Consider the following 27,909-nt stretch of genomic DNA (forward strand, 5'->3'; position numbering starts at 1 on the left):
AGGGAAAGGATACAAGTACATGAACAAAAATGACTTGTGCTTTTCTGCTGGTTGGAACATTTTGCGACTGTGTATTTTTGCGGGGTCACAATAACAGCCTATCTTTCTGTTGAGTAGGGGACAAGGAGCCACACCCATGGTCATGCAGAAAGCCCAGCAGGTGTCTCAGGGTCTAGATATGCTCACGGCGAAGGTGGAGAACGCAGCCCGCAAACTGGAGGCCATGACCAATTCAAAACAAAGCATCGCAAAGAAGATTGATGCTGCCCAGGTACGGATGTGGGGCGGAGATGAAGTAGAGATGCACGCGTTCAGTAAACGTCCCGAGCTGTCTCTTGTCCTCGCAGACAGTCAGGAGAGGGTGATTTATCTTGTTGTCAGTCACCACTGGAGGGCTGTGTTCTTGTCCAGTGACTGATTCTCAGCTTCAGAAGGTTAACTTTGAAAATCACACAGCTTTTGGCTAATGCTTTGATACTTCAGAATCAGGATCTGTATTTTGAACAGTTAACATTCAGCACTGTAATGGTCGCAGAAAGAATATAGTTTTGATGTTGAATAGAGCAGACATATGATCTTTCATTCCAGGAAATGTGCCTGTATTTGTTCAGAATAAGTGATTTTTAAAGAAGCACATAGCAGGGGTAAGCAAATGTAAAATTTATGGGACTGCAAAATTAATCAGGCTCAACTGACCCAAAGTCATGTTACCTCATGTGAAAATACTCTATTTTCCCTGAAGAGGAATGGTTCTATTTTTTTTTCCTTAAAAAGTAGGAGAGATTGACTGGCAAAGGACCCTTGTAACATTGTATAAAAAGAGGCCAGTTTTTTAAAAATGACTGTACTTGTCATTGTATGGAAAGAGGTCCAGGAGCTTGCTAGACACTGTTGACAAGGTACAGTAGATGCTTCATGAGATTGATTAAGTAATTCACTGTCAACATCATCTGTTCATCTGTTGGGGTTTTTTTTGTTTGTTTGTTTTTTGCCATTTCTTTATATGAAGAATTGGCTTGCTGATCCAAATGGGGGCCCTGAAGGAGAAGAACAGATTCGAGGTGCTTTGGCTGAAGCTCGGAAAATTGCAGAACTGTGTGATGATCCTAAAGAAAGAGATGACATTTTGCGTTCCCTTGGAGAAATCTCTGCTCTGACTTCCAAGTTGTCAGATCTACGGAGACAGTGAGTAATGATTTTTCATTTGAAGGAGAATTTAACATTTAATTAATACATGTGTATAAGCTTTTTCAAAACTAAGTAATTTCCTCCCAAGCAAAACCAGTTATTCCATTAACAAAACAAAATTATGTTCAAACATCCCCAGATCCTATAAACAATTAAGCATAACACTTTGGAAAAGTGGTTGTGAATGATTATACATACAACTCTACCCTGCTATTGTTTACTGTTTGATAAATGAAGACCACGTGCAGTAACTTTTAATAGCGTAGCAGTAGCCTTATTTCATTTGACCCTTGCAGGAACTCTGTGAGGTGATCAAATTGCTCTTTTTATCCTGAGGCAGTACAGTCTAAGAGGTAGGGTGATAGACGTAAGAAGACTTGGGCTCTTGTCCCAATTCAGACACTTATTGGCTGTGTGACCCTGTAGAAGTCACTTTCCCTCTCTGAGCCTCAATTTCCTCATCTGTAAAATGAAAGATTGGACTTGATGGCTTCGAAGATCCTTGTCGCCTCTAAATCTGTGACCCACGAAAAAGCACTTTGTAGACCTTAAGGTGACATATAAATGTTAGCTGCTATTATTATTGTCACCACCACCATTTTGTAAATGGCAAAACCAAGTCACAGCAAGATTAAGTAACTGTCCTGGGACCACAGTTAAGTTAGTTGTAGAATGGTACCGTAACTCATGTCTAGAACCCAGGACACCTGATTCCTACGCAAGTTCTCTTTTATGTAAATTCGTTTTTTGACTGACCTTAACAGGTATCAAATAAAATGGTTATTTCCATATTCCTAATAGAACAGAAAGCCTTTTTACATGAAACTGCAGATCTCTATTGTATATAGCATGCTGTTCTTTTTAATTCTAATAAATTCAACCTGTAGCTTTCAAAGCTCTTCTGTCTGTATTTCTTTCTGCCTTTCCCTTTCTTCTATTCATTTTTTAAAAAAAAAACCTCATCAGTCCCATTTTCCTTATTTTCTCTTTTTTTTTGTTATCTTATCCTTATCCTTTCTTCTCTACCTCCCTCCCCCCAGATGAGGAAATAAAATGAAAAGAAAAAGCTCTTATAAGAAATATGCATAGTTAAGCAAATGGTTTCCCACACTGGCTGTGTCCAGTAAGGTATATGTTATTCTGCCTCTTAAACCTATTACCAATTTTATCAAGAGGCTGCTAACATACTCATAAATAGTCCTCTGGAGTGGTTATTGGTCTTGCTTTGAACATAGTTCTCAAGTCTTTCAAAGTTGTTTGTCTCTGTAACATTGTTTTTGTATGAATTGTTCACCTAGTTCTTCTCACTTCATTCTACATTAGTCCAGGTTTCTCTGAAAGTATCCTTTTCATCATTTCTTACAACTCAAAAATATCCATTACATTCACAGGTAATAATTTTTCTAGCCATTGCTTAATAGATGACCTTTCCCTTTGTTTCCAGTTCTTTGGTACCACTAAAAAAACTGATAAATATTTTTATACAAATGGGTGTGTTTCTTCTTTCTTTGAGGTCTTTGGTGTATAGGCCTAGTAGTGATATAACTGGGTCAAACAAAGGGTATGGACAGCTTAGTATTTTGGGGCCTAGTCTGAATTACTTTCAGTATGGTTGGATGAATTTAAAACTCCACCAATGGTACATTAGTGTGCCTGTTTTCCTGTAGCCCCTTCAACAATTTTAATTTTCCTTTTTAAAAAATCATCATTGACAATCTGATTGGTGTGTGGTAGACCCTCAGAGTTGCTTTAATTCACATCTTTCTAATTATTTCTAAAATATTTTTGAGTATTGCTTTCATCTATTTGTTGAAAGCTTGGATTTCTTCCTTTGAGAACTGCCTGTACATATCCTTTGACCATTTATCTATTGGGAAATGACTCTTGTCCTAATACATTTGAGTTGGTTCTTTATATATTTAGCATACTAGGTATTTCTCAGAGAAACTTACTGCAAAGATATTTTTTCCCTTGTTAACTGTTTCTCCTCTAATCTTGTTTTGTTTGTATAAAAACTTTTAAATTTTACAGAATCAAAATTGTCTGTGTTTTCTTTTGTGATCTCCTTCCTCTATGCTTTGTTTGGTTTTCAGCTCTTTCCCTACCCATTGATCCATAAGGTAGTTTACTTGTTCCTTCAAGCTGTTTATGACATCACTCTTTACATGACATACACTCTTTCCATCTATGTCGTGTAGCCATTTGGACCCTGGGACATGATATGAGCTGTTGGTCTGTACTTGATTTCTGCTAGATTGCTCATTGGCTTTCCCAGCAGTTTTTGTTAAATAGTGAGTTCTTGCTCCATAGTTTGGTGACTTTGGGTTTATTGAACCCTGTGCTACTGTGGTTCATTTATGTGTTTGTGTGTTATTTCCCTTGAGAGTCTTGACCTTTTATTTTTTCTAGATGAATTTCATTATTGATTTTTCTAGCTCCAAAAAACAATCTTTTTGTAGCTTGATTGGCATGACACTAATAATAAATTCAGGTAGCATTGCTATTTTTATGCAGCTAGGTGGCATAATAATTCCATGAAGGAGGTAGGACATGGTTATCTCCACTTGGCAGAGAGGCAAAGGGAGGCAAAGATAGGCAGCTAAGTGGCCTAGTGGAAAGAGCACTGGACTTTGAGGCAGGAAGACTTGAGTTCAAATTCTGCTGTAGTGGTTGTGTGAGCCTTGCAAGTGACTTAACCTGCCTCGGCCCCCATTTCCTCATCTATAAAAAGGAGATGATAATAGCACCTCATAGGGGCTGTTGTGAGGATCAAATGAGATAGCATAGGTAAAGGCTTTGCAAACCTTAAAGAGCTATATAAACACTGGCTCTGTTGGCATGGCTTCCCTACGGGCAACAATATTTTGCCAGTTATTTAGGCGGCACATCTGTAAAGAGCATTTTGTAGTTGCATTCGTGTAATTCCTGTGTGTCTTGATAGATAGACTCAGAAGTGTTTTAAACATTTTAAACATTTAAACATTGCAAAAAAACCTGGTATAAGTTATCTCATTTTGTATGTAGGGTCTAAAGGTATTAGTGTCATAGGCAGAATTCAAGCCAAGGTCTTCTTGACTCCAGATCTTGCATCTTTGCAGTAGATTATCTCTATTCTCAGCATCTTGTGAAGAGTGGGAGTTGTGTGGACACTTCTATTGGCCAGCCTCTCCTTCCTTACCACGCTGTGTCGTTAGTAAGAAATCTCAAACTTTGTTTCTCCGGTGACGTCTCTTGTAACAGCTTTAGCATCTCAGTTTCCTGCCTTGAAGGACCACGTCTCCCATGAATCTCTTTATGACTGTCTAGAAAAGAGGTCCTGCTCCTTCTTCTTCCTCACTTTTCTTTAGCATTAAATTAATTTCTTGTACCCTTTTCTATTAGATTACATCAGATGTCCCTGCTCCTTCCCCATTGAGAAGCTATTTGTATTTACATGAAGTACTCTGAATGTGCAGGGTGTCTAGTATGGGGGCAGTGGAGATGAAGTCAGTAGTCAATAAATAGTACACCTACTGTGTGCCAGGAGAAAGACAGTTCCTGCTGTCAAGAAGCTTACAATCTAATGGGGAAAGACAGCCCACAAAAGAAAGCTGGTAAGAGGGGGAGGGTACTGATGAAGGGGCATGGTTGAGAATCAGAGTTGAGCAGCCAGGTAAGAAATGAGGAGGTGTTAGAGCTGAGCTCCCTCCCTAAGTGGAGGTTTTGGCGTTCATGGCTCCACTTTGCAGTCAGAGGGTCAGAGGTGGTGAAGAGCCCATCTGTCCCAAGGCTGAGATTTTGCACGATGATGAGGTTTTCCCAGTAATGAACTTCCTGGGGTGTAGGGGAGAAGTGGGAGAAAGGAGGCTTGGAAAGAGCTGCCTGTGAGCATAGAAGAATGTCATGGCTGAATCAACTTTGAAAAGACAAGTGGTGCCCTAATGCTGGACAAAGTGGGTTTGTTTTCAATTAGTTCAATAAAGTGAAAAAAAAAATCTACTAAATTCTTTACCTACAGCCTTGTTGTCCACTGTGGGATGGGTGAATCTTCTAAACTATCCTCAGCTCTACGTGTCATGGCCAGCTGAACATCCTGCATGTACCCAAGCCCTTGGGTATCTCTGTTTATACCTGGGAGATGGGTGGGCTCTTCCGCTCTCCTATGTGGTCAGCCTCCAGGGTTTTGGCCTGACCTGTAGTGTGACACATCAGTGAGGAACCACCAATACAAAGCAGCACTTTTAGGTAGCTTAACCCAGGTCAGAATTCTACCTACTGTGCCATGTTGCTCCTCCATCCCTGACTTTAAAAAAAAAAGTTAATCCGTATGAATCCCATCACTTTTAGGTTGTCAGCTTTGACTAACATGATGCTGTGCACATGTGGTCACATACAGCACAGTGTTTTTTAATCCTGACATTCTGAGCTTTTCACCCCCTGGGATCTGATCTACCTTTCCAGCCTTATCTCTCAATATTCCTTTATATAATTCTTTACTTCAGACCAACCCTAATCATGTGCATTCTCTCTTATGTATCTCTGCTCTCTCCTTCCCTCTTGTCTGAAATGCCCTTCTCACTTTCTCTCCTGTTGTAGACATCTTGTTCATTCTTTAAGGCTGAACCCAAATAACTGATCTCATCAGCCCCCAGTATTCTCTCCCTCTTCTGTATTCAAAAAAACACAGTATATATACTATCTTTGTGACACTTCACAGATTCTACTTTAGAGTGTTACCTATCCCTTTATGTTTATATTCTTTGTCTTCTGCTAGATTAGAAGCTCCTTTGAGGGTAAAGATCTGTTTGTATCTCCCCTAAGTGCCCAGCATACTTTCTTGCATACAGGGGGCATTCATTAAATGTTTGCTGCTGCAGATAGAATTTTAAAGATAATATTGGTGAGAGTAGGCCATCTCTTTATGGTCAGTTATGTGTATTCATTCTCTACTGAGATCTGGAATTGAGAACATAACCAAATACTTAGGGGCCACTTTGGTGTGTTTCAGAGAGTAAAATGAGTAACTTAGAGATTTTGTAGGATTGTATAGGATCCTAAGTCTTAGTGACCGTAACAGGACCTCTAGGCCAGCCCTCTGCCTCAGATTTTTAAGGCATTATGCAAAGAGGACAACTCCTTCCTAAGGCTGACTTTGCTTTAGACAGAGTGGATTGGATTCTTCAAATGTGATTAGAAATTAAGTTATTTGTAATGAAGTCATTAGTAATAAAGCCTTAGGACTAGTTATCTGCTTCTGACTGCATTATGAATATTCTCTTATTCCTATATTGTTGCAATTCTTTAAGTCATGGTCTGAGGTTGTGTGTAAACAGCTTCTCCTGGGCTATACGATATCTATCATGGTAAGAATGAATTTAATTTGTCTGTCTTCTTGGGAACTCCCTTTCTTTTGGGGGACAATAATGTATGTATTTTTTTAACTATGGTCAGTAGTGATTCATTGTCTTAATTTAGCTGGAGTTTATGACTTGAGCAGCTACTCTTTTATCTTCAGGGGGAAAGGAGACTCTCCCGAGGCACGGGCTTTGGCTAAGCAGATCGCCACAGCCCTGCAGAACCTGCAGACCAAAACCAACAGGGCCGTGGCCAATAGCAGACCTGCCAAAGCAGCTGTCCATCTGGAGGGCAAGATTGAGCAAGCTCAGAGGTGGATTGACAACCCCACAGTGGACGATAGGGGCGTAGGTAAGGTGTTTCCTAGATTTTGTTTTCACTCTATTGTACTAAATGAAAACGAGCCCACCCTGGCCAGCATTCTGGTACCATTTGTCTTTCCAAAGCTTTTGGAAAGCCTCTGGTCAGTGTCCTTAGTCTTAACCTCCTCTTGCTGCAGTTGAACTGAGAGGGTGACAGGATAAATGACTTGGCTGCACATGGGTCATCCCAGCATTGCTCAGGTCCAGATGACCATTTTGGCTTTTGGATCCCCACTTCTGAGCATTCAGCTTTGTACCTCTTTACTATTTAGCTCCTCCATTCCTTTGCAAAGCATCCACTAAGGTATAATTTTGGTAAATGAAGAGCAGGCCTTTGTTCTTCCAGGAAGTATCCCGAAGTGAGAAGTTAAAAGGACCTGTTCAGTATCCCCCTGAAAAACAATAATTTTAATGCCAACATAGAAAGCAAAATTGTCAGAAATTCCTATAAGTTTTAAAAAATTATTCTGAGTGTAGTAAACACCAGTGAAAGTATTCACTTTTATGTATAGGAATATACACTGCCATATGTTGGTATCCTGTAGAGTTTTTACAAGAATATGTTAGCTTTAAAAAGATAGTAATGAAAACATCCTTGTTCGCCTCCGTTGCCCCAGCTGAATTCTTTATTTTCTGTGTATTTCCCTCACATATTGCTTTTATTTACATACTTAGTGTTTACATTTTTGTTCTTATGCTGCTTTTTTTTTCCATTATAACTTCCTATAAGTGACAACATTTTTAACTGTTTATTTAGTATTTTCTTTTTCCCTAGTTACATGTAAAAACAATTTTTAGCATTTGTTTTTAAAACTTTGAGTTCCAGTTTCTCTCCCTTCCTCCTTCTTCCCCTCCCTCCAAGTTGTAACACTTCTATGGAGGAATAAATAGAGAGGACTGTCAAGGAGAATAATGGGGAAAAAGAGGAAAGGGGTCTCTGACCCTACCACATCTAAGATCATCATATTATGTAATAATTATCAAAACTATCTGGTGCTGGATTAAACAAAAATAGTAAAATGGATCAAAAGAACAAAATAAATAATCCAAAAGTAGAATCAGAGGCATAAAATGGACCAGTATCTGATAAATCCAAGATTGCAAAACCAGAAAGAAGGGCTGTAACTTAGCGGTTTTTTACACCTGGGGAAAGTGTATTACTTCTGTGCAGGGAGAGCATGACCTCCTGAAGCTCACCTCTGGTGTGGCCCCTTGGAAAAGGAAGCCATGATCTGATGGCTATTTAACTAGTTATGCTTGGTAATTGAGTGTTAAGCTCTATTGTTTTTGTCTTGCTGAAGGCCTGGAAGTTCTGTCCTCATCCTTCTGGTTCTGCCTTCCTGGGGCGAAGCCCTGAGGGTTCCATTGTAGTTCGTTGTTCTTGGATGTGTTGCTTTTCAAAAAACAGACAAATAAAAACTGTTGAGAAAATTGGCCAAGAGTATGGCAAAAAAATGGAATAGAGCCATAACTCATGCCGGCTATCCTACAAATGGATAAATGATATAAATATTTTTTTTAAATCATTAAAAAGAAGAAAATGGAATGATAGCTTTCTTGAAGGTGTGGAGAGGACAGAATTTCTTTCCTGTTCAGCAAGTAGAAAAATAATTAGTAATAGAAGATTTTATTATATAAAAATAAAGTGTTTTTTGCACAATAGAGTAGCCAGAATAAAATGGAAAGAAAGATTGGGGAAAAATTAGACATAAATATTTTTCATAAAAATCTGAAATTTAAAAAAATCCATAAGGAATTATCATACAAGTATAAGAGCAAGACCATTATGCAGTAGATATAAGTGGTTAAAGGATATGAACCAGGTAGTTTTTTAGAAAAATAAATATAAATAGCTGCCTGAAAAATTGTTCAAACTTTTGCAGAGAAACGTAAACTACATCTGAGAAACTGCCTTACATCCTTTAAATTGGTAAAGATAGTTAATAAAAATTCATTGCTATTGCAACTGTAGCACAGTAGGCATACTATCACACTTTTGGAGATGCTATGAATTCATGAATCGTTTTGTAAAGCAATATGGAAGTATCCAATAAGATCTATGAAACTTTGAACTCTTGGACTCAGTGATCCCATTAGCAAGCTCTTTACAGAAATAGCTATCACAGCATTAATCATACTATCTAAAAACTTGTAAACATCTCATGTAGCCAGTCATTCGGGAATGACTGAACAAATAGCACATAAATGTATTAGGATATTATCATGTCACAAAATTACAAATATCAAGAAGACAAAGAGTATTTAGAATCTAGATAACGAATGAGCAAAGCAAAGGCAAGCAGAGGTTAGAAGAAGCAGCCCTGGAGTCACAGTAGCCTCAAGGAGTAACCAAGGAGAATTTTTTCAAGGTACAGTAAGTGAGATTATAATAATACCCTGAAAGGACTAGAGGAAGAAATGGATTAGCCCTCTCTCCCCTTGGAAAAAAAAAATAAAGAATCAGATTTAGCTAAAGAATTTTAGGACAAAATAATGATGAAGCTGTTAAAAGTAGAAGATTTTTAACTAAAGGACAGAAGGAACAATGAGAACAGAGAAACAATCCTAGAAATAATGTGGTTGGAAAAAGGATTTTGGTAGAATGTGGAGGAAAGGGAAGGATCTGGGCAAAGACAAGGAGAGTAAATCTGGGGTTACTGAATTTCCTCAAAGCAGAGGAAAAGAAGCTTATCATTTTATTAAGTTTAATTCAGCCCACACATATTAAACAACTGCTGTGTTTAGGTCACTTGGCAAGTTACTAGAGATGCAAAGGCCCCTGCTATCAAAGAGCTAACCCTCTCTTAAGAGATACCCATGACCACGTATTCATATAAGTAAATACAAAGGTGGGAGAGAGCATTAGTAACTGGGGAGAAGGTGGTGCTCAGGCCAAGAATTATAGAAGAGGTGACAATGTGAATGGAGAAGCAGAGATGATAAAAGAGTGCGTTCCACACATGGAAGATGATTTATGTAAATTTATTGTGTGGGATTGGGTATTGAACAGAGGGAAAACTTGTTCACATTTCCTGTTAAGAAGAATGTGTGAAAAGGAGGAGTGAAATTGGGCTGGAAAGGTGGGTGGGGAGGGCCTTAAATCTCAGTCTGAGGAGCTTGACTCTTACCTTAGAAACACAATGGGCAATCACTGAAAGAAGGCATTTGAGCAGGAGAGTGATAAGGTAACACTTAGGCCTTAGGAATATTACTTTGGCAGCTCTTTGAAGGCTAGATTAGAGAGAGCAGAGTACCTACAGGAAGAGTAAATAGAATGTTATTTAAATAATCCAAATAAGCTATGAAGGCCTGAGTTAGGATGGAGCTTTTTGAGTGGAGAGAAAGAAACATATGCAAGAGATATTATGGAGGTAGGAACTGTAGGCCTTGATAAGAGAGTATTGAATGTAGGGGTGAGAGATGGGGAGGAGTAAGGATGACTAATATAAATCTGGGTAACCAAGAGGGTGGTAGTTTTGTCAACAGAACCATGGAGGATTGGAAGAGAAAAGGTTTATAAGGGGAAGATAATTCCATTCTGGTCACATTGGGTTTGAAATACTGACAAACATCCAGTTGGAGCTGTCCACTAAGTAGTTGGCAGTGTGAGGTTAGAATACAGGAGAGGGATTTTGGTTGATTGTATAGATTTGGAAGTTGTTTTCATAGAGATGATGATTGAGTCCATGGTTGCTGGTGAGATCACTAAGGGAAAGAATGGAAAGGGAGGAGAGAATGTGTGGCAGAGAGCCTTAGGGACTGCCTTAGAAGACAGGAATGGCACCTCTAAGAAACTCATACTCCAACTCTACTGAGTGGCATTAGTGCTCCTACCCTTTGAAGATGTAGCTCTGGCATAGGATAGTAATGAAAAAACATTTTATTGGACTTTGTTGCTACAGCTACACTTGAACTCCCCACTCTTTTTTTGGGGGGGGGGGTGCGGCGGCAAGGCAGTCAGGGTTAAGTAATTTGCCGAGGGTCACACAGCTAGTGTCAAGTGTCTGCGGCTGAATTTAAACTCAGGTCCTCCTGACTCCAGGGCCAGTGCTCTACCCACTGTGCTATTTATCTGCCCTGAACTTTTTCATGAAGAAAAGTTTATGTTTCTTTTTTGATCCAGGTCAGGCTGCAATCCGTGGACTTGTGGCAGAAGGACATCGTCTTGCCAATGTTATGATGGGGCCTTATCGCCAAGATCTTCTTGCAAAATGTGACCGAGTGGACCAGCTAACAGCCCAGCTGGCAGACCTGGCTGCAAGAGGGGAAGGAGAGAGTCCACAGGCCAGGGCTCTTGCTTCCCAGCTACAGGATTCCTTAAAGGTAAGACCTACAATTAATACACTCTTGACATAATTATTTAAAAGAATAGGCATCTTATTATGTATAGCATTTGATTATGTATAGTTTACGGTATTTGATGTAAAAAGACTGTGGCCAAGGAGAAAAAGAAATCTGTGGCTAACAGAAAATTCTTGTCTCTGGCAAGAAATTTGGAAAATTCCATTACAAAATTAATATAAGATGGTACTATATTATGTACTGTAATAGTAACAAATGATAGGATCAATCAGTGAGTAAGCAATTATTAAGCCCCTACTCTGTGCAGACACTCTCCTAGGCACTGGGGGGTATTAAAACAAAAACAACATGGATCCTTGCTTCAAGGAGCTTACGTTTTATTGAAGAAAACATCATATAAGTAAATACAAAATATATATAAGGAAAATCCAAAATAATTTTTTGTGTAGGGGGGAATGGAAGCCTTAGCAACTGGGAGGATCAGCAGAATCCTCCTGTGGGAAGTGAGGCTTGAGCTGAGCTTTGAAGGGAAGGAGGGATTCTTTGAGGCAGAGATGAGCAGGGAATGCCTTCTATGATGAGACCTTGGGCAAAGGTGAGGAGATGGGAAATGGCGTGTCATGTGAGGAATAGCAGGACGACCAGCTTAACTGGACTGAAGAGTGAATAAAGGCAAGTGACATACACATACATACACACACACGTATACATACGTGTGTCTGGAAATGTGGGCTGGGGCAAGATTGGGAAGGGCTTCAAATGCCAGACAGTGGAATTTGTCTTTGATCCTAGAAGCAATAGGGAGCTATTGGAGCTCTTTGAGCAGGACAGTTACATGATCAGACCTTTGCTTTAGGAATATCACTTTGGCAGCTCTATGAAGGATGGGTTGTACAAAGGAGAAACTTGAAGCATGAAGACACACTGAACTAGGGTGGTGGTTGTGTGGGTGGAGAGAAGGTTGACAGAGGCTAGTGATGTGGATATGGACCCAATAAGACCTGCAAGACATGCAGATGGCATGAGAGTGGGGAATTGAAATGACTCCAAGGTTGCAGAGCTGGGGGATTGATGATTGAAAGAATGGAGGTACTCCAGACATAAACAGGAGGTTGGAAAGAGGGGGATGTTTGGGGGTGGGGGTTACTATAACTTCTCTTTTGCACATGTAGAAGCTTCAGATATTTGTGAAATGTATAGTTTTAAATTTCTGATAGGCAATTGGTGATATGGAACTGGACCTCTGCAGAGAGTCTTGGGTTGGATGTAGAGACCTAGGAATCATCTTCATAGAGTTAAGGGTTAGCTCCTGATAGAGACTGTAAAGAGAGAAGAGAAGAGGACCCAGGACAGAGCCTTGGAGTACCCCCATCGTTGGGAAGGGCGGCCATTAATGATGACCTAGCAAAGGAGACTGAGAAGAAGCAGCCAGGCTGGCGGGAGGAGACCCAGGAGAGAGCAGTGCCTCAAAATTTGAATGAGGAGGGAGTATTCTGGAGGGTTGTCAGCAGCGTCAGATGTTGCAGGAAGGTTAAGAAGCTTGTGGATGTTTTAAAGGCCATTGAATTGGGCAGTTAATGAACCATTGGTAACTTTGGAGAAAACAGTTGAGAGATGAATCAGAATCCAAATTATAAGGGGTTAGGGATCTTTTGTTTACTTCTAAGAATCCAAGTCTATATTATGCTCAAAGATGGTAAATATAGAAACGTATGTTTCTGCAATTAGTTTCTACCAGATAAAGAAAATCTAACATAAAATGTTTCCTTTAATAATAATAACACCAAATATAACATTAGGAAAAGAACCTATTAGACATCCTTCACTATTTCTGTAGTCATCAGCAAACCTTATTCTGTAACTAGAGCTATTATGAAGAATCAGCAGCCTTCCACTAGATTGGATCTCAATCCTCTAACCTTCAAGGATATGACCAAAAGAAAAGCTCGGGGTCTTGTTCAGCTGACCCAAGATGTCATGAGAATATATAGTTTCACCTGATATGTCTTAGGTGTTTCCTTTATTAGACTATAAGCTTCTAGAGGTTGGGAACCATGTTTTTTTAAGTATGCTTTGTAGTTCCTTGGGTGTAGCTAGGTGCTCAATAAACTGTGGAGTAAGTGGTACAGGAATCTTGATTTGACAGACATGCTTCCAGTTGGATAATTCTGGGGGCATTTTCACTTGGAAAAAAATATTTTTAAGGATCTGAAAACAAAGATGCAAGAGGCCATGACTCAGGAAGTGTCGGATGTTTTCAGCGATACCACAACACCCATCAAGCTGTTGGCAGTGGCGGCCACTGCACCCCCTGATGCGCCAAACAGGGATGAGGTAGGTATATCTATAGCTTTCTCTGTCCTTCTTGGTAGGTGCTAGTTACAATGTAGAGCCATCCCTTGAGGGAATGAAGGACTAATGGGAAATGGTGTTTTTGAGGAGAGGTGGAGATCATATCTCATCTAGCGCTTCATAATAGGTTCATTGAGGTTAAAATACACATTAAAGGGCATTAGTGGGCAAGCAAAAGTGGAAATTGGGACTAAGGTGTGGAAAGAGGCAGGGGCTGTTTGCATGTACTTGTCCTGGAGAAGTTATATGGCAATACTAGTTTTGTTTGATTTTGCTATTTATATTTTATTTTACCCACCTGCTTTAGTCATAATTTCCTTTTCTGCCCTAAATGACTGGGAAAGTCATTTTGGGGTCTTCTAAAATCCAGGAAAGATCTGTCAATAATAATAGTGCTGCTGCTGTCCTGTACTTGTGTGACACTTTGTCACTGTCTTGTATGACCTTGGGCACACCTCATGTATAAAATGAAGAGATTGGACTGCATGATTTTTAAGGGCTTTAAGCTCTAATATTGTGTGATTCTACAAAACATCAAGGCAAAAAGAGGTCACAGTCTAAGTAAAAGGATCTGTGAAAGGTACAGGGCACTGTAGTAAGAATGGAGCTGGATAGTTGGCCTACAGGCCTTCTAAGGCTGGGGCTGTTTATGCTTTAGGTTCTTACCCAGAATGTGTGTGTGTGTGTGTGTGTGTGTGTGAGAGAGAGAGAGAGAGAGAGAGAGAAAGATTGAGAGAGTGCTAGTTGTATACCTAGTGTCATGGGGGATTGAGGAGACAGAAGCATAGAATTCCTGGCATTGAAGCATTTTATGTACCTGCTCTGACGAAGAGTAATTCATACATTTTCATATAAAGAGGTGTATTCAGTAGAGCTCAAATCAGCTATTAAACATACCCTGGATTTTTTAAGCCACAGGTCTGAACATTTCCTTCATATAGAAAACAAGGTTAGTAATTATAGCTTCCTTGTCCATTTTCTCATTTCATCTCCCACTTGATCTTTGTTATAGTCCTGTGAAACTGCTAATACAGTGATGTTATCCTTGTTTCACCAATGAGGAAAACGGAGCTCAGGGGGGAGAAGGGAGTTTCCCAAAGTCTGTAGCTAATAAAGAAATACGCTGAAGCTTGGACCCATTTTTTAGGACTGGTCAGAGTCCTCTGTGTTACTGCCTCTCAGAAGAATTAGGAGCTTTTACTGTTTCATTTGATGAAACAACTTGATTTTCACAGGCTGTGGAGCCTTGCAGCCTTGCCCGTCTGGCTCTGTCAGATACAAGTTAACTTAGATGGGAGAGCTGCAACTTCCAGTAAGATCTTGCTGTTTATTGTCATCTCATTTAACAGTTCAGCATTTACATGCAGTAAAAGCTCATGAGCCTCACTGATGTTTCAGGCATATGCATGTACACACCCTGTGATGAACTACATTAGTCAGATTTCTTACACCTTATTATGGAGATTATTTGTGGCAGTGTTTTGTGTTTTGAAGACCCAAGCACAGCTTTGAAATTCCATGGACCATCCAAAACATGGAGGAGTTTTTATTTTTAACATATTACATCGTGAATTTAACATTTATAGCTGTAGATTTATCTCTCTTCTCCAAACTAGATTGTGGACTTCTGGAGAGTCTGGGGACTGTGTCTTCTTCACATTAAGTTCCTTGTAACGCAAGGTAGAACCCTGTGTCCTCTGTAGGTGGGGTTTGTGTGTGTGTGTGTGTGTGTGTGTGTGTGTGTGTGTGTGTGCGCGCGCGTGCGTATGTATGACCAAACTTGTCAGGGCTGAAGGAATGAGTGCTAACTCAGCCTTATTCACCTAGGTTTAGGGCAGTTCTTCCAGACTTTACATTGAGAATAACTCCTCACAGTCCTAAAGAGATAAAAAGTCAGAATGTCTCTTCTCTCTAGGTGTTTGATGAGAGAGCAGCTAACTTTGAAAACCACTCTGGAAGGCTTGGGGCTACCGCAGAGAAGGCAGCTGCTGTTGGGACAGCTAATAAATCAACTGTGGAGGGTATTCAGGCTTCGGTGAAGACAGCGAGGGAACTGACGCCCCAGGTTTGGCTTGATTTGTTTCTCGTTTGAAAATGAGGACAAACTGTGAGAAATCTTCTGAATCCTCAGTGTCCTTGTTTCCCCCTTCTTCTCCTGTAAACCTATTACGTTGGTGTTCTAAAAATTAAATTGTATTTCATGCCATCACGTGCTTTTTTCATATTATTTTACTGTTCATCCAATAGGTTATTTGGGAGAGGGAAGACGCAAGTCAGGCAAGAGTTAAAGTCCTAAAATATGTGTGAACCATCAGTTAACATGATTTAGTGTCTCAGGTCAAGGAGATATTTTATATTTTCTAAGGTTTGGGTTTTTTCCTATTTTACCAAATTCAAGTCACTTCAAAAAAATCTTCCTTAAATACCTCTGGCATGCAGGTTACTATCCTTCCCTTCAGGGGGTTTATAATTCAGCGAGAGATAAGGCATAAATAACTCCAATCATCAGCAAGCATTTATTACAAAATATTACCTGAAAGGTCCCTTGAATGAGGTGTTGACTGAGAGGCTGTGGGAAGAACCTGGAGATGGGATTTAAAACACAAATAAACATTCAGTCAGTCAGTGGAACAGCATTGACATTCTGATGTAGAGAACAATGTAAACCAATCCTTGGAGTAGGAAAAAGCAAGGGCCATTTGGTGTCACCTTGGAATACATGGAGAATAATACCAGATGGAAGGGTTTGATGTTGCCTCTGTAAGCAGAGTTAAGACATGATATTGGCGGCCAGAAAACATGATTAGTTCTGTGCTGATAAGATCAGTTCAGCAGTGTGAAGGATGGATCAGAGGAGGTGGAGAGTAGAAACCGTCAGGAGGTGTCTGCAATAATCTTGGCAGGTGGTAGTGAGATGCTGGCCTAGGATGATGCCAGTAGCAGAGGAGAGAAGGGGAAGATTTGAGGGCTATTCATTACAGAGGTGGGGTCCTAGGACTGGGTTACTGGCTATGAGAAGTGAGGGAGAAAGATCGAGAGGTAAGAGCAGTGTTTCAGCCATGGAGCCTGACTGATTGCTCATGCCACAGACAGAACAAGGCATAGCAGGCTGAGAGGAAAGGTCGTAGACAAAGTCCTTCACACTCCAAACTGGAGCCTTGAGTATTTGTTTTAGAGTGAGTAGAGGGGATCAACACCACCCCTCCAATTGCTTGTAAGTAGTTGTCTTAACCTTTTAATAGGGTTAATCCCCCTTCCCCTGGCACAGAACTGCCACCTTATGTTTACGCCTAGCTTTTTAGATCATTTGGAAAGGAGAAATTTGTCTCCGTGTTTAAAAGAGGAACTTTCCAACGATATAGGTAATTTCTTGACACAGTAGCTAATTATAAAATTGAAAATTGAAAGTTATATCTTATTAGAAGTTCACTTCATAAATCAGTTCCCAGTGACTTCTTTCTGTGAATAGTGCCTTTCATAAAACACATGATTGAGGCAATAAGACTTCCTACTAGAGTTTCAGTAGATGTCAGGTTTCTCCTTTTTTCCTTTTCTTTCCAAGGGTCAGTTGTGTAATTGAACAGAGCCTATCCCAAAGATAACATTATATTTGCTGTTCGCATTTTTCATTATTAAAGAGAGACTTGGATTGTAAAACAGGAGTTTTAGGGTCTGAGTGTAAAGTAGAATTGTGTGTATACATGAACTTAAAAGTTTGAATTCAAATAAACCGCATGAGTTGTGACTCCTCAGTGCATGTGCAGGGGTTTTGGCCCTACAGAGCAGATTTGGGGGGAAGCACGGTAGCCTGGTTCTCCCCAAGCGCAGAGCTGTGTGTTCTTCAGCTTATTTCTGGGCGTCAGATCGCTTGATCCTTAAATATGCCTTTGCTATTGGCAGGTCGTCTCAGCTGCTCGCATCTTACTAAGAAACCCTGGAAATCAGGCTGCGTATGAACATTTTGAAACTATGAAGAATCAGTGGATTGATAACGTTGAAAAAATGACAGGTAAAGCTTGTGGAAGGTGGCAGCTGTCCTTTGCTCTGTCCCCTGGGGTTTTGAAGGAGGAGTGCGAGCTTTTGGAAACCTGAGCAGGAATGGAAATGTGTCCCAGCTGTAACCGGATGAGAGGGGAGTCATGTGCTGGGCCCTGAGCTTGGCTGTGCTTGGAGACACCAAGCAGGCACCTCTCAGGCAAACCTCCCCGCTGGGGCTGAAGAGAGGCCCTTTGAGGCGTTCTTGTCTTCAGGCTGTCCTGGCGGTGCGAGGTCCATTGTGGAGGCTCCTATCTTGTCTTTGAATAGTGTCCCTGCTTGCCTCCAGCCTGGGTCTGGTTTCAGTGAATGTGAGGGAGCAGTTTGTGCGCTCCTGTCATTTTCAGGGGATTCGTGTTTCACGGAATGACAATAGCGACAGTTCAGCACAACCCGTCTCAGTGTTTCATCTTAGCTATGTAGTGGGGTTGTTGTTGTGGGTTTTTTTGTAACCACCACCAAACCTGAGCCTGCTCAATTGAAGTGGCATCTCCTAGTCGTCTTCATTCTGAGCCGTGGGAGGAACGGGAGAGAAGGGAGATGGGGGCAGGAAGGCCTTGGGTGTAGTGGCAGCACCTCCTGTGGCAGGGTCCCCCAGTAGCCAGACATGAAAGTGGAGCTCATGAGGTGTTGGCATCAAGGTAACAGAGACAAGAAGCAGGCTCTTAGGGATATTGGAGCGCTCCTCATGGCTCGTCTCGGGCAGGGGCACCTGCCAAGAAGCAGCAGATGGCCGGGGAGTGAGGAGGACAGAGAGACCGTGCTCTTAGCAGATAGTGTGAAGGTGTTGTGGTGATAGTCTCAGATGCATCCCTTGCTTCTTCTGGAGAGCAGCGCATTTTGGCTGCCGACATGGAGGCTTGGAGGCCGTTGATGACTGCTCTTATAAAATCTGTAAGTTGGTCCGGACCCTTGGCACAGACTGCCCTTTTCAAAGGCTGTAATCCCTCAGAAGCTTTTGATGGTTGGGAAGACTTCAGAGGAAGGAGGGAGTTCTGAGTGCTGAAACTTCAGCAAACATTTGTGTGATCCGTAGGACTTGGGAGCTTCTGTTCTCAGAAGGGCAGAATCTCAGTGTTATTTCCCTTTCTCTGGCAGGGCTGGTGGATGAAGCCATAGATACCAAATCTCTGCTGGATGCTTCTGAGGAAGCGATTAAGAAAGACCTTGACAAGTGTAAAGTAGCTATGGCTAACATCCAGCCTCAGATGCTCGTTGCTGGGGCAACCAGCATTGCTCGACGAGCCAATCGGATCCTGTTAGTAGCCAAACGGGAGGTGGAAAACTCTGAGGATCCCAAGTTCCGGGAGGCTGTGAAGGCCGCTTCTGATGAACTGAGCAAAACCATTTCCCCGATGGTGATGGATGCAAAAGCTGTAGCTGGAAACATTTCTGATCCTGGTAAGCAATAAATGACTCATCTCATTTCATATGTTATTAGATTAGAGCTAGAATCCACTTAATATGATATAAGCTGCAGATTCACCTTGAGAATAAAAGATTTACACTTTCTTGGTCCAGTATGAAGGATCATGTGCTTTACCCTTCCCATGGCCATGTTTTCTCATGGCATAGAAAAATGTCCTCTCTACTCTCAGAATACAGAATGCCTCCAAACTAAGTAGCTGCTAGTACTCTGCAGTCATTGTTCACTTTGGCCACATTCCATCCTCAGTAGATACTTAGCTAAAAATTTCATTTGCCAAATATTTACCTTATATAACTAATCTATGACTTCTCCTACTCTCTTTACCTAGTAAGATGTTTTAGTCTCCTTTGTACCCCTTTTTAATGGAGTAATCTGGCAAACTTAAGATTGGCTAGTTTTTATAAGATGACTTTCCCCATAGTGCATAATAGTTGTCCTTTGACACCAAATTACACCAAATCATGTGACTTTTCCTTAGATTGGATTTGGTATTCATACCTTCTGCCCCATTAAAATGGATTTTAAAATATTAATAATAAGAACTGTATACTCATGACTTAGATACACCTGGGTTATTCTGAGATCATGCATTTGCTGTCTAGTTAAGTGTGACCAGTAAGACATAGAGGCTGGTTAATATTAGGAATATTAAGGGCAAGGGGCTGATGCCAGAACTCCACCGCTTTCACCTGTCCTCATCCCAGACCTCCAGTGTTTTTTGATATGTCTACAACCAACTCTCCCTTCGAGCATGCCCGGCTCTCAGCTGGAGCCGAGGGAAACTTGACTGGGGTACCTCAGGAGAAGAAGTGACATGCCAACAGCTAAGTAGAGCAGAGAGAGACAGAAATGCCTATGGGACCAATGTAAGTCAGACGTTGCACGTCCCTGATCCTGGTGTCATCAGGCATGCTCCATCGTCAGGTTCACGTCCTCCAGCTTTGGTAACACAAACCAGTTCCTCTTCAGCAGGTGGGCTGAGAACCCCAGGCTGCTGACCCACTTGTTTGGAAGCTAAGGGTGCTTGTTGTCTCTAGGCCTGCAGAAAAGCTTCCTGGACTCGGGATATCGGATTCTGGGTGCTGTGGCCAAGGTCAGAGAAGCCTTCCAGCCTCAGGAACCTGACTTCCCTCCTCCTCCCCCAGATCTCGAACAACTCCGGGTAAGTAAATTCAGTTTGGAGATGTGACACATCAGAGAGTTTATGATTGCAGTGAAAGGGAATGTGTATGCCGTGAGACGGTTCTGGAGTGAGAGGAGCTGGGGGCAATTGCTTTGAGTTTTCCATAAAGTGGAGTTAGCAGCAGATGCAGGGGTCTCACAGTGGTTGAAAGTACATGGGCTTTCCCAAGTAGTTGGGTGCCAGCTTGATAAGCCTGTTGAGAGGGAGATTAATAGGGCTGGGCCTGAGGGGTTCCCATTTTCTAGTTTGTCTCTAGTTGTCAACAGCACTCATCAAACCCGAGTAGCCTATGCACAGTCCTTCTCCTGGTTTTCCTATGAGTTTACCTTGATGAGGAACTTTTTGTTTCCCTTTATTCTCTCTCTTGGAAGTTGAAATACTTTAACTGGGCCTCATGGACTTCTGAGATAGTTGTTTCAGACTAACTGATGTCCTATTGATCACCAGCTTGGGTATCTAAAAATGTTTTGTGAGGACAGAAGGCAAAATTTGTAGTTGTTTTACTTTCTAACTGGAACCCTCTCCCCCCCAATGTTGATAACTAAAGTGATTTATTGAAAATCTGTTGAAGCCACCTGATAGACAGTAGAAATTTCATTCTGTACATTAATAGTTTAGGATAGTAGTTGAACAGGCAATAACTTTTCAATTAAGATAAATAAGTAGAATTATTATTTTTGAACACATAAATTCTGAAGAGCAGCTTCAGAAAAATCATCCACTTGGGTTTGGACCATTCATAAAAAAATGATAATTTGGTCCCTGTCCAACTCCTGCACTTAATTTTGGCATAAAATGTAATTTTGTGAACTAGCATAGGTCACATTGGGCCAGATTGAACTGTTTGCTGACAACAAGTCTCCAAGAATGTACCACTTGTATCCTTCCATCTAGGCTTTTGTCAGGAAGAACTGAGAGAGAAAGGTATTCCTAGGTGGTGGCTCCTCCTAAAGCCTGATTGGCCTAGAGTCTTAGAATTTTAGAGCAGAACAAATGCTGAGAGGTCATCTGGTCCAGCTCTCTCATTTTCCCGAAATTTGTGAAACCAGAAGGGTGAGGGGACTCGTTCATTCCTTCATGCAACCCCCATTAGTGATATGGCTGGCACTGGAACGCAGATCTCCTACTTTCAGTCTAGCGTTCTTGCTGCTAGACAATCCAGGAGAGCATCCTTGTACCAGTGATGTTGGTGTTGGCTTTTGCTGAGCTGAGCTGAACTAAAGCAATTAGTGATGGGGTTTTTGTTGGGAAATGTGAAAGAAAATTTGCCTCTGTTCAGGCTGAGACACATAGTGCTTTATCCATGTGCATGAATGCTCAGCATGGCTGGTTATGTGGACAGGAGTGAACGGGGCTGGTCATATGTATGGATGTGAGCATGCGTGGTGTTTGTGTAGTGGCTTTTTCTCTTTGTGGTGAGGGTGGTTATTTAGCCAGCTGGTGGAATTAAAGGAAGGAGAATGTTCTCCCTTGGGGCTGCGGTAATAACAGAGTGATTGTCTCTCGCCCAGCTGACAGATGAGCTCGCTCCTCCCAAACCTCCTCTGCCTGAGGGTGAGGTTCCCCCACCCAGGCCTCCTCCACCAGAGGAGAAGGATGAGGAGTTCCCTGAGCAGAAGGCCGGGGAGGTGATTAACCAGCCAATGATGATGGCTGCCAGGCAACTCCATGATGAAGCTCGGAAGTGGTCCAGCAAGGTGAGTGTTGGAGGCCCTTCCCGAGAAAAAGCAGCTCCTCAGCAAGGATAAAGAGCCAAGCTGGAGAGCATGATAGAAAGGGTCAACATTTTGTTGGATTGACTTGCGTAGTCATTTTTTTCCTCTGGTTCTTGTGGTCCTCGATGTTGCTGAAGATGTTGCTGAATACGCTGAGTAAATATGAATGTCTGTGGTGGGTGTTGGTTTCTCTTTCATGTGCTGGAGTTGAAGAGTGGAACGCATGTAATTTGAGGAGAGGCCTCCTTGGGAGGACATTTGCCCCCTGATACTGGATAAATTAGGTTGTTCAGAAATCAAATATTTATAACATTATTTTCCTCATGTGTATAGGATGTGTTTAAACAAGAAACTATTTCTTAGGCTTTTCAGTTGTTGTTAAAATTCCATTTTCTTTGGTGTGCTACAGTCAGTGGGTGGATTGGGGCCAGAGAAACCTCTTTCTTCTCAACCATCTTTCATGTATCACCCAATCAGCTTTAGTTTAGCCTTGTCACAGCAAATGTGGAAATCCAAGTTTCATGTAGTTGATGAGGTTCTTACTGTCCAGTGAACATTTCCGGTAATTAATTCTTGCCTGTTTCATAAACTGTGAAAACTGAGTCACTTCTCTGGATATGAAAACAAGATGTTATTTCTAGCTTGCTGTGAAGTGCATTTCTAACTCAAATGGCAAACATTAACGTGTCTGACATTGTTGCTTTATTTCTTGTCTTGAGGTTTTTCATTTTTATCTGTTTTCACATACCTCCCTCTCAGGAATATTTTGAATTCTTAGGTTGTCCTGGGCCCTCCAGCTTATCCTTTTCAGTTACTGTTCTCCCAGGCTGCGGGAGTGACGTTGTTCTTTTGCTAACTATTTTGCTTAACTCTTGGATATGATACCATTGTTGGAACAGGCTTCCTCTACCCTGCTCCCTTGGTGTCCCCAGTGCTGACTGTTGTCAGAGGTTTGGAAGGCAGGAATAGTTGACTTTGAGGTATCGGAACCCTAGGGCTGGCACTCCCTGCTGTGGTTAGACCATGTGGATGGCTGGATAGATGGGGGGGGCGGGAAGGACAGATATGAAACCCAAGCTGGGAACTGATGCTCTTAGAGCCAGTTGCGTAGATGTGATTCATTATGTCAGTCTTCACAGTCCTTTCATGAAAATGATTTAGCTCCTTTTTTCCCTTGGTTGTCCTTTGTGGGCAATTTCGGACATTTCCCTGGCCTCCAACTTTCCCCAGGCACTCTATTACTATTTTGGATTAGTGCCTACCTTAGTTTGGGGGGATTGCAGGCTAATATCTTCATGCTACCATTTTTTTAACTCTTCTGAGGGCCCTACTGGGACCTGAACTCATCACTAGCCTGCCGTCAAGCTGATGCTCTGCTTTATTTGTGGACTAGATAGACAAGGCCTGGAAAGAGTGACTTGTTTGTTTTGAACAAGAACAACTTGAGTTACCACTTATCCTTTCAGCCCTGCTTGGAGTTGGGGAGCTTCTTGCTGTCCCTTGCAGGGGCATGCTGTTGGATGGGCTCATTGAACGGTGCTCTGAGTTGAGCCATGTAATTGTTTCCCTTTCTGCTTTTTTTGCCCCTCAGGGTTTGGTATTTGGTGCTGTCTGACATATTCTTTGTATTCTGGGCTTCTGTTAACTTCTGTCTTTATCCCTGAAGGAAACAACAGTCCATTCCTGGTAGCCGCTGAGCTGACTTGGGCTCTTCCTGGGCTCTGATGTAGAATAGTGTCCACATGACCTGACTGAGGGGTCACTCGGTTCTGCTCGGAGCAGCTTGCTAACCAATCTTGGCCTTTTGGGGGCACTCATTTCCTTTATCTAGGGTCGTTTGGGAGTTATTGTTAATTGTTTACCCCACAGAATGTTCTGTCCAGAGCTTTCCTTTTGGTCCATTTAACTCTGACAATAAGTATCTGAAAGATGAGTATTGTTTGCTTAACTGCTTTTATAAAAATCTTACCCTTTTGCATGGTTTTGTAGGATTGGATGCTGAACGCTCCCTTTCCACGAATCCCTTTGATTCGTTCCCTGGAGGTTCTGATATTTTCTCTCCGAGTTGGTGGAACTTTGGTTACTAAACCAGCTGAGGCTCTGTTTCATACTAGTCTCTCAAGTCCTCCTGCTTATACTAACTCTGTCCCTGTTTCTCATCCTTCCTGCTGCCCGAAAAGCCGGGTAAAGGAGCCTCGGAGAAAGGTGTAGATGTAGCTGAGGCGGATGTTGCTGATGAGGTGGGGTTTCCTCTCCCCTCTGACAATGAAGATGATTATGAGCCTGAGCTGCTGTTAATGCCAACCAGTCAGCCGGTTAACCAGCCCATTCTGGCCGCTGCTCAGTCTTTACATCGAGAAGCAACCAAGTGGTCTAGTAAGGTACTCATTGGTTCCCTCCCAGTGGGGGACTGCTCCAGTTGCATCCGGCCATGTTCAGCACTGACACATTGCATCACCTGTGATCTGCAAGAGCCCCAGGAGTCTGGATGGGGTGGTCATCTGTCTGTCTGCACCTCATTGTCAGAACTGAGAGTGGCTTCACAAGTGTATTAGGTCTGTCAGTGCCAGATTAATGAAGCTGCATTTCTGTTGGGGGGTGGCATGGGAAGAGACTAAGGAGAGAGATTGGGGTCACTTTTGAAAGGCTTCCTTTCTCCTATTTTTGTTGTTTTTGCCCTGCTGACTTCAAAGCACTAGTTAGCGTTTTAGAACGACTTGCAAAGCCATGGGTGAGTCTCTCAATGAGTTTCCAATCAGGAGCCATTGTAGACCATTGAAGATGTCACTGGACTGAGTATTCTGCTTTGTGCCTCTGCTCTTTTCATCCATGGCTCAGAGACCAGAGTGAATCTGGACAAGGAATGGCTTTGTATGGCAGAGTCTTTGCTGCCTTGCACTTGGCTGTATTGCAAACACTGGCCTTCACTGGAGGCCGCCCTCCCTTCGTTTGTCCACCTAGCAATCACTCTGGGGGGGGGGGGGGGGGTTGATTCTGCAGGGCAGAACCAGCAGAGCCTTGCACCTGGGGGCCTACATGCAAATCTGCATTTGAGATACTGGTCACCAACTGGTTTTGTTTTCTGTCTTTTGGAACTGTTATGCTGCAAGGTACAAGGTGTTTGGTATATGATAACTTAACACTTGGCTGTAACATTCCCTAACCAAAGTCATAAAATGCTAGTATGATTGTGGGTCTGCATTTAAGATGTGGGCCCCTCTGGTGCTCGTCTGGCATGTTTCCCTGGTGTAGAATCCATCCTCTCTGTGGTCTGGGGTATGTGTGTGTGGGGGGTGGTATGTGTGGGAGTGCACACTTTCTTTAGCCACCATCATTTCTCTGAAGCGGCCCCCATCTTAACTTGGATGACCTGGCATTGGTCAGTAGCACTTGTGACCTCTTTAGCACCTCCTCTTCTAGGAACCTTCAGTGACATGGCTTGGGTACACAAAACCCAACTTGAGGACTGAGGGGAAAATTACTAGACCTTGGCTTTTTAAAAGGAGATTTTCAGTGTTAATCTTTCCATTGTCACTGTTCTATTATTTGTGGGTATCACTACTGAGGACATAAAAGCATTAAATGAATGATTGGGTGAAATCCAGCCCCATTTTTCCTGTTAGTGTGTCCCATTGGGTTTTATAGAATGGAAATGCCCAATCCAGGAACTATGTTGAGCAAAGGGTGGTGGGGGATTCTTTTTTGGCAGATGGTAGGTGATCTCTGGAGTCATTTCAGGACCCATTTTAGCTCTCTCTCATTCATCTATTTGGCCTTCCTGGTGAATCTCCAACTCTGATTTTGTCCAGCTTGAGTTTCTCTGCCTCTAATTGGACATTTTGCTTTTCCTTTCCTGAAGGAACTATTGGATCGACTGTTGACCACCTTGAATGTGGAAATTTAAAAACAGTCGGTTCCTTCAGACACTGTGACTGGAGAGAAAGATGGGAGGCAGTGGGTGAGAATTGTAGTCATCTCTTCAGGAGATGATCCCCTCCCTCTTGCACAGTGCCACTTACTGAGGATGCAGAGTTCTTTGAAGTTTTAGAACTTTTGGCATTGCAGGGAGAGCGCATAACTGTGGTCTCCAAGAGAGGGTCCAGCAGAGCAGGCTCTTAGGTGGATGCTGGCAGGGCTTGAGGCCAGCCACTCAGTACTTTTCCCCTCAGGTCAGCTACCCTGCTTCATCCCTGTACCAGGGCGACGTGCCCTTCTAACCAGCCTCAGTCATTGGTGTGATTAACTTGGGATGCTGATGTGCTTGTTAACCATTCTTGAGGGGCAATCCTCATGTCAGACTAACACCCAGGACTCATCTCTTTTCAGCTGTGAAGCTGGTTCCTTTCCATTGCTGAGAGCTGGGGAGAGGACTCCATCTCACTAATCTCTTCGGTCCATTTCCCCAGTGCTGTGCATGTGGGCTCTTGAAACGGTGATTTCCTGTCCTCCTGTCCCCTCGAGCAACTGACTGCCTCATCTTTCTTCCGTGTGCTCTGGCCTCCTTTTCTGGTCTTACCAGCTACCTGAGCTTTACTCCATGGTTGTGCTTTTCCTTAGGGCAATGACATCATTGCAGCAGCTAAACGGATGGCCCTGCTGATGGCTGAGATGTCCCGGCTGGTGAGAGGAGGCAGTGGCACCAAACGGGCGCTGATCCAGTGTGCAAAGGACATCGCCAAAGCCTCTGATGAGGTGACACGATTGGCTAAGGAGGTGGCAAAGCAGTGTACTGACAAGCGCATCCGAACCAATCTCTTACAGGTGAGAGAGGAGGAACGGGGAGTGTAGAATAGCACAGAATGTGAGAGGAGGAGATGTAAGAGGCTATGAGAGAGTATACCAAAAGGATGGAGAGATTGGCGGCCGGGGCGGGGGGGCATTCATTGACTAGCTTATCTAACAGAGGAATTTAATTCAGTCCTTTTCTGACCAAATGGACAAGTGGCCCAGGGTGAGGGAACATGGGGGGACATGGGTTCTTCTGCATTATATTTTATGTTAACAAGAATCTCTAATTTTACAAGCTAGAAATCCCTGGATGTCTTTGAGGAACCAACATGGGGCACCAGCTGCAGGGTTATCAGTGGGTAGGAGTAGTCATTAGCTGTCATTATGGATATGCCTTTTAAATATGGCTGATAACTGAACAGTTTAAGTCCCTGATCATTTTTTTCTTTTCAGGTGTGTGAGCGAATTCCAACCATTAGCACTCAGCTCAAAATCCTATCCACAGTCAAAGCCACCATGCTGGGCCGAACCAATATTAGTGATGAGGAATCGGAACAGGTGAGTATCATTCCGGTGCCCCTGTTAGCCACTACAGTTGACCTCCAGAATGAGAGTTGGAGTGTACTGCCACCATTTTACTGTTGGGGAGGCCAGGCCTATGTTCAGGGGGAGGCAGGGCTCTGGGCCTTCTCTCAACCATGCTGCTTCTGCCCCAGACCAGGAATGACTGAGTTAATGTAGAAAAAGATGCTCACAGATTCGGAACATGACAGCACCTCAATCCGTGATGGGTCATTTGTTGAGCTTGGTCTCGAAATAACAAAGCCCTGGCCTGTATGGTGGACACAGGAAGTGTGGCATAGAGCCTTAGTCATCAAGGACCTCACATTCTTAGTTGAAAGATACTTTATTATCTTATTATAATTTTTTCATGTGTATTAGAAGCCAGTTCATGAGAAAGACTAAATGCTCTCCAGTTCAGACAAGGGCTGTAGGAATCTAGCACCTTCACTGAACAGCTTGGGGCTAGTCTTGGGTCCTTACGTAGTTCTTATTGGTGTTGGCCCTGGTACCCCTCCTATAGCATAGTGACTTTAGTAGGGCAGCTGTAATTATGTCCAGGAGGCTGGGCATGGTGTTCCCCGCGGGATTATAATTCTTGCTGCTGGGGGGAGGCTGAGGCTAGTGGTTCCTCATATTAAGAAGTTCTGAGGTACAGTAAGGCTAACCCTAACATTGGTGAGCTCCTGGAGGTGGAGCCCTGCCTTAGGAGGGACCAAT

At 42.5% G+C, this 27,909-nt stretch overlaps 1 protein-coding gene across 2 annotated transcripts in view; it reads left to right on the forward strand.

Moving 5' to 3' along the window:
• VCL (vinculin) overlaps positions 1–27,909 on the forward strand; it is a 111,830-nt gene that overhangs the window by 81,384 nt on the left and 2,537 nt on the right. The window contains exons 9-21 of one of the 2 annotated variants that reach the window (XM_027858738.1): positions 118–271; positions 1,010–1,185; positions 6,683–6,873; positions 11,008–11,207; positions 13,392–13,520; positions 15,454–15,603; positions 17,439–17,547; positions 18,672–18,974; positions 20,040–20,164; positions 21,697–21,882; positions 24,081–24,281; positions 26,458–26,661; positions 27,082–27,186. In XM_027858738.1, the coding sequence (XP_027714539.1) occupies positions 118–271; positions 1,010–1,185; positions 6,683–6,873; positions 11,008–11,207; positions 13,392–13,520; positions 15,454–15,603; positions 17,439–17,547; positions 18,672–18,974; positions 20,040–20,164; positions 21,697–21,882; positions 24,081–24,281; positions 26,458–26,661; positions 27,082–27,186 (2,233 nt within the window). The remainder of the gene's footprint in view (positions 1–117; positions 272–1,009; positions 1,186–6,682; positions 6,874–11,007; positions 11,208–13,391; positions 13,521–15,453; positions 15,604–17,438; positions 17,548–18,671; positions 18,975–20,039; positions 20,165–21,696; positions 21,883–24,080; positions 24,282–26,457; positions 26,662–27,081; positions 27,187–27,909) is intronic. The other variant, XM_027858728.1, reaches the window with a different exon arrangement.

This window comes from Vombatus ursinus, unplaced genomic scaffold (assembly GCF_900497805.2).
Source record: "Vombatus ursinus unplaced genomic scaffold, bare-nosed wombat genome assembly UNPS02000749.1, whole genome shotgun sequence".
In the NCBI taxonomy this organism is placed as follows: domain Eukaryota; kingdom Metazoa; phylum Chordata; class Mammalia; order Diprotodontia; family Vombatidae; genus Vombatus; species Vombatus ursinus.